Source organism: Phalacrocorax aristotelis, chromosome 6, assembly GCF_949628215.1.
Source record: "Phalacrocorax aristotelis chromosome 6, bGulAri2.1, whole genome shotgun sequence".
NCBI lineage: Eukaryota > Metazoa > Chordata > Aves > Suliformes > Phalacrocoracidae > Phalacrocorax > Phalacrocorax aristotelis.
This window is the reverse complement of record NC_134281.1, coordinates 57,332,854-57,338,869: the sequence shown is the minus strand read 5'-3', so window position 1 is coordinate 57,338,869 and position 6,016 is coordinate 57,332,854. Positions and strand designations below refer to the sequence as shown.

At 61.3% G+C, this 6,016-nt stretch overlaps 1 protein-coding gene across 1 annotated transcript; it reads left to right on the top strand.

Moving 5' to 3' along the window:
* The first annotated feature begins 642 nt into the window (after positions 1-642).
* On the top strand, positions 643-3,623 carry BARHL2 (BarH like homeobox 2). Its single transcript, XM_075095500.1, has 3 exons — positions 643-1,228; positions 2,634-2,859; positions 3,311-3,623. The coding sequence occupies exons 1-3, from the start codon at positions 643-645 to the stop codon at positions 3,621-3,623; spliced, it is 1,125 nt and encodes a 374-aa protein (XP_074951601.1).
* The last annotated feature ends 2,393 nt before the right edge of the window (positions 3,624-6,016 follow it).

The following is a 6,016-nucleotide window of genomic DNA, read 5'->3' as shown; positions in this document are numbered from 1 at the left end:
CGTCTTGTCACTGGCACTTCCCATTATTCTGACGTTCAACCTGGGAACCGTCCCGGGAACACCGGGATAAGCCCTCCCGGGGATCCGATCCATCGGTCGGGGAACGGGGGACCGACGGGGCGGCGGCGGCGGGGACAGGGGGCGGGAGGGGAGGGGGCGCTGGCGTGCACCCCCCCCTCCCGCCCCCTGTCCCCGCCGCCGCCGCCGCTGATTGGCTGCCACCCGCGTTGCGTCAGCCCCCGCTCGCCCTTCCGCCAATGGGGGCGGGCAGCGGCGGCGGCAAAAACCCGGGTTTATAATAAACGACGGGGCGCGGGACGACGCGGCGGCCGTGACGTCACGGGGGGAGTCGCCGACGCCGAGAGGAGCTCGGTGGGCACGGACAGGCGCGCCGCAGTGGCCGGTGTCCGCCCCGCTCCGCGCCCGCAACTTCCCGCAACAAAGTTGGGTAGAGGCGCGAACGGCCCGGCGGCGATGCGGTGCTCGGCGGGGGCTCCACGCTAGTGCCGCCCGCGCCGCCGGTGTGCGGGGGTGGGGGTAACTCGCATCCCCCCACTCCTCTTCCTCTCCCTCCCTCTCCCTCCCCCGGTGCTACCCCCGCGGCCGCCCCCGGGGATGCGGGCGCGGCGCTAGCGGTCCGCCATGGAGGGACCGAGCGGGTCCAGCTTCGGGATAGACACGATCCTGTCGGGCGGCAGCACCGGCAGCCCCGGAGTCATGAACGGAGACTTTCGCCCCCACGGTGACGGCCGGCCGGCGGATTTTAGGAGCCAGGCCACGCCGTCCCCCTGTTCGGAGATCGACACGGTGGGGACGGCACCCTCGTCCCCCATCTCGGTGAGCATGGAGCACCCCGAGCCGCACCTGGGGGTGGCGGAGAGCCTCCCGCCGCCGCCGCCGCACCACCTCCACCTCGGCCCGCACCCCCCGCCGCCGCCGCCGAGTTTGCAGCCGTCGCCCCCGCAGCCGCCGCCGCCGCCCCAGCTGGGCTCGGCCAGCTCCGGCGCCAGGACTTCCACCTCTTCTTTTTTAATTAAGGACATTTTGGGGGACAGCAAACCGCTGGCGGCGTGCGCACCTTACAGTACCAGCGTCCCCTCTCCCCATCACACCCCCAAGCAGGAGGGTAGCGCGGCCCCGGAGAGCTTCAGGCCCAAACTCGAGCAGGACGACGGCAAAGCCAAGCTCGATAAACGCGACGACACGCAAGGCGACATCAAATGCCACGGTGAGTACGGCCCGGCCCGGCCCCGCATCGCCTCGGCCGCCGTTAGAACCGGGGCCGCATCGGTGAAACGAAAAAGGAAAAGAAAAAGGGGGGGGGGAATGTGCGGGAGGAGCGCTCCGCTCCGCCGGGCCGGCCGGTGATGCTCGCAGCGCGGTCTGCGATCGGTGGGAAATGAAATCCCTTCTTTTTCCTTCTCTGTCGGCCTTTCCTCTTCTTATTTATTTATTTAATTATTTTAAAATTTAACTTCCACGTTTTTGAGGCAAAAGCCGGAGCGGTGGGTTCGCGTTGGAAAATAGAATTTATTTTTAACGCAAATGCGTATAAATGCTTCTCCGGCTTTCTAACAACCGGCGGCTCAGCTGCACTTACTGCCTTCAGCCTTTTCATTTTTGCTCTAAAATAAAAATAAGGAAAACAAAAAAATCCCACTTCCTCAACAGCCAATACCAAACAAACGAAAAAAAAAACCCCACCAAACCCAAAACCCCAACAACTTTTAATTAAAAATAAGAGAATAAAAAAGCAGCCGGCCCGCGACAGGCAGCGGAAGGTTGGAGGGCTTTGTGCGTTTTGCAAAAGACCCGGGTTTTCCCCGCGCTGGGATAGGGAGGTTTATTCCTCCGTATTATTATTATTATTATTATTATTATTATTATTATTATTATTATTATTATTTAATTACGGATTTCGTGCTGATGGGGAAGCCTCCGCCGTGCGGGGTTAGTAAATGAAAATAGCGATGTGTGCGTGGGGAAAAGAAGGAGAAAAGCCGGCAGAGGCGAGGCGGGGAGAGGGGCTGTTCTCCCCGCGGTGCCGCGGAGCTGCCCTCTCCCGCAGCCCGCCCGCCTCGGCCGGGAGGCGACGGGACACATTTCTCTAATTTTTTGCCCCATTAAGATTTTTTTCTTAACCAGGCTGTGTGGGTTTTTTTTTTTGTTTTAACCCGGCTGTGCCGTTCGTTTTGCTCTTTTAACATTAGCATAAGAGTACCCGAACCAGATGTACAGTCTGGTCTGGCCATTTTTTGCGTGCACCAGCCTCCCCAGTGGGTCAATTAGGGAGATTATTGTTCTTCCTGCGGGGAAGATCAAGGAGCGCCACAAACCCGGGCCCGAGAGGAGCCGGATTGATGGATCGATTGCCCGGTATTTCGGGGCCGGGGGGAAAGGGGCGAGAAAAATAACGAAAGCCATGTAGTTGGCAAGCGGAGAGTGGGAATCCCGCCGTCCACCGGACGGGCTCGCCGGCCCCCCCTCCCCCGCCGGATTTCATCGTTTCCCCCCTCCATGCCCCGGAGGAGCACCCGGAAAGGGGGCGGCGGGACCCGATAACGGCGGCGGGGCGGATCGGTGTCGGAGCCGGTGTCCCCGCCGGTTCTCACCGTACCCCGGTTCGCTCGCAGGGACAAAGGAGGAGGGTGACCGGGAGATCAGCAGCAGCCGGGACAGCCCCCCGGTGCGGGCCAAGAAGCCGCGGAAGGCGCGGACCGCCTTCTCCGACCACCAGCTCAACCAGCTGGAGCGCAGCTTCGAGCGGCAGAAGTACCTGAGCGTCCAGGACCGCATGGACCTGGCCGCCGCCCTCAACCTCACCGACACGCAGGTGAAAACCTGGTACCAGAACCGGAGGTAAGGCGGGCTCCGGCGGGGCGGGATTCCCGCGGGAGCCCGGGGCCATGCGGGGAGAGGCCGGCGGCTGCCCCGCGCCCTCCCCGGCGGCGGGCTGCGGGGCTGGGTGGGGGGGGGCGGGGGGGGTGTCCGGTCCCTGTCACCGCTGCCGTAATTTTCTGTCTCATTACATACGGCTGCAGCCACCCTAATTCTGTCGCAAACCATTAATGTCAGCGCGCTGCGATCTACCCGTGTGTCGTGGTTATTAATTTGGCCGGAGTCGCCGTGTGCGTGTGTCGGGGGGGGGTGCGGGGGACGGCCGGGGGCGGGGGGGTCGCGCCGTGTGCGGGCCGGTGCCGGGGAGGGGAGGGGGCTCTCCGCCCGCGGACCCCCGCGGAACCGGGCCGGGTGCCCCGTCGCGGCTCCCGCCCTGCAGCCGCCTCTTGTTTCCCACCCCCCCCCCCGGCAGGACGAAGTGGAAGCGACAGACGGCGGTGGGCCTGGAGCTGCTGGCCGAGGCCGGGAACTACTCGGCCCTGCAGAGGATGTTCCCCTCGCCCTATTTCTACCACCCCAGCCTGCTGGGCAGCATGGACAGCACGACGGCGGCCGCGGCGGCCGCGGCCATGTACAGCAGCATGTACCGGACTCCCCCCGCTCCGCACCCCCAGCTCCAGCGGCCGCTGGTGCCGCGGGTGCTGATCCACGGGCTGGGGCCCGGCGGGCAACCGGCACTCAACCCACTGGCCAACCCCATGCCCGGCACCCCGCACCCCCGGTGAAAAGGCACCGCGGTCCCCGCAACGAGCCCTTCCCCTCCCCGTCCCCAAACAAGCCCCAGCACCGCAGTGGAGGAAAAGCGAGGGGAAGCCGAGGGGCAGGAGCTTCTGCAGGCAGCCACCGGCCACCGAGGGAGGCGATCAGTCAGAGCAGGGACTCTTGAACCGTGAACCCAGAGCCGAGCCCGTAAGTGAAACGACCACACGCGGGGGAAGGAGGGCAGAGCCGCGGGGCGACCCGCCGACCTCGGCTCCTGCGAGGCAGGACTTGGAGCTCGGAGAGAGAGAGGGACGGAGGGGGAGGAGGAGGAGGAGAGGGAGAGGGAGCCCGAGCCCGCCGGAGAGACTAACGGCTGCGGAGGACGGAGGGAATGAGAGCACCTCGACCCCCGCCCGGCGGAGAAGACCGGGGGAACGGAGAACTTTGCACTGATTTTTCTCATGACCTTTTTTCTTTTTTTCTTTTTTTTTTTTTTCTTATTGAAAAGTGGCATGCTCCCTAATGTGAACAGAATTGTACAGACCGAGTGCTGAGTGCTATATCATATTTATTATATGTCGTCCAAAAAAAAAAAAAAAAGGAAAAAAATTCACTTCTATACGTTAGTTTAAAACGAACGAACGTGATTCTCCCCTCTCCCTTTTCATGTCTTTTTGGATTCAGTAAAATAAATGCTTAGATGAAAAAATATAGAATTTTTTGTGACTGAAAAATTACAGGGAAAAAAAACAAACAAAAAAAAAGAGAAATAAACTTTATCTTTTTTTAACAAATGTGGAAACTCAAGGTAGATAATTTTCCCCGTGACGAGAACGCAAGAAATTCGGAGTAGTAAAGGCAAATGCCACTTTATTTTTTAAAAATATTTTTAATTTCAGGCTCGTTGTTTCATAACCGGCGCTATTTTTCCCTATCTGTATTTTTAAAGGGGAAAAAAAAAGCCAAAACCGGAACGCCAATGCCGGCGCAGGTGTCGTGCCCCTCGCCGTTATTTGGAGCACCTGGGCAGGGAGAGGCTGCGGCGCGGGGGGCGGCCCGGTCTGGTCCCCGGCTCCGGTCCCCGGGGGCGGGCGGGACGGGGCCGTGCCGGGCTGGGGGACGCGGCCCCGGGCCCGCAGCTGTGTCCGCACCGAGCTGGGACAGGCAGCGAGCGCCGGCGGGCGGGGTGAGTAACGAAGGGGAAGTGGCGAGGGAGGGCAGGGGGGTCCCGGCGGACGGGGAGCCCCGGCGGACGGGGAGCCCCCGAACCCGGCTGTCCTTTGATCTCTGTTGCTGCTCCCTCCGCCTTTCCCCGGCAGGCAGCTTCCATCTGAGCGCCTCTTCTCCCCGGCCCGGGTCCCGCAGGGGCAGAGGGTGGGGCGTGGGTCGGGGCTGGGGGCTGTGACCCTCCACCGGGCTCCGGGGACGGCTGTGGCCCCGGCCGTCGGAGGTGAACACCCCCCTTGCGAAATTAAAAAGTTATACAGCAATTACCTATAAAACATTCATAAAGCCCAATATTATCTTCTCCTCTGAGGGTTTGGCTTTTTTTTTTTTTTCCCTCCTCTCTATTTTTGCTAGTGGGTTCCCTTTCTTTTGAGATAGAAGGAGGGAAAAAAAAAAAAAAGAAGCCTCCGGGCACATTTATTTGGGCTTTGCTAATTAGCGAGCGGCTTGCTGATTTCTCTGCTAATAAATTCGCGTCAAAACCATATTGACCTCTGCCTTGATCTAACAAAAGGGGAGCGGGTCGGGAACGCCCACCTCGTTTTCTGCCCCTTTTGCGGCGGTCGCTGATTTATTCCCCCGCGCCTCCGCCGTGGCCCCCAAATTACCCCCGGTAGGAACGACCCGGGAGCGGGGCTCCGAGTGGCCAGAGCCGCCCCCCCGCCGAGGTTTTCCCGAGACACGCATCTTATCCGGGTTGGGGAAGGAGGTAGGAAATTTGGGCTGGATTAGAGCCTTTTCCCGAGTCTAAACAACGAATCTTGGAGGGTTTTCTCCCGAAAGGAGGCGATCCATCTGGAAAAGCTGGTCCTAACTCGTTGTTTCTCTCGCTGGCTAAATCGGGGCTCAGTTTTGACTGCACAAACTCTCTGAAAAGTAGTGCGAATAAGGAAGGAAAGTTAATGCAAAATAGATGAGTGGCCCCAGCTCCCGCCTCCCTAGCGGGGCCGCGGGGTGCCCCCGCCTGTTCAGGGCCGGGGGGGCCCCGGTGCTTTGGGAGCCGCGGCGGGCAGGGGCTTGCAGGCAGGGGAGGGGAGCGCGGCCGGGCTGGGGGGGCTCGGTGCCGTGTCGGACGGTGTCTAAAGCAGGGTCTGCCGGAGGAGGGGGGGGGCGAGCAACGGTGACCTCCCCTAAAACGTATTTCCAGACCCAACTGGAAATGCGTGTGAGCGGGAGGAGGTTTGGAGCA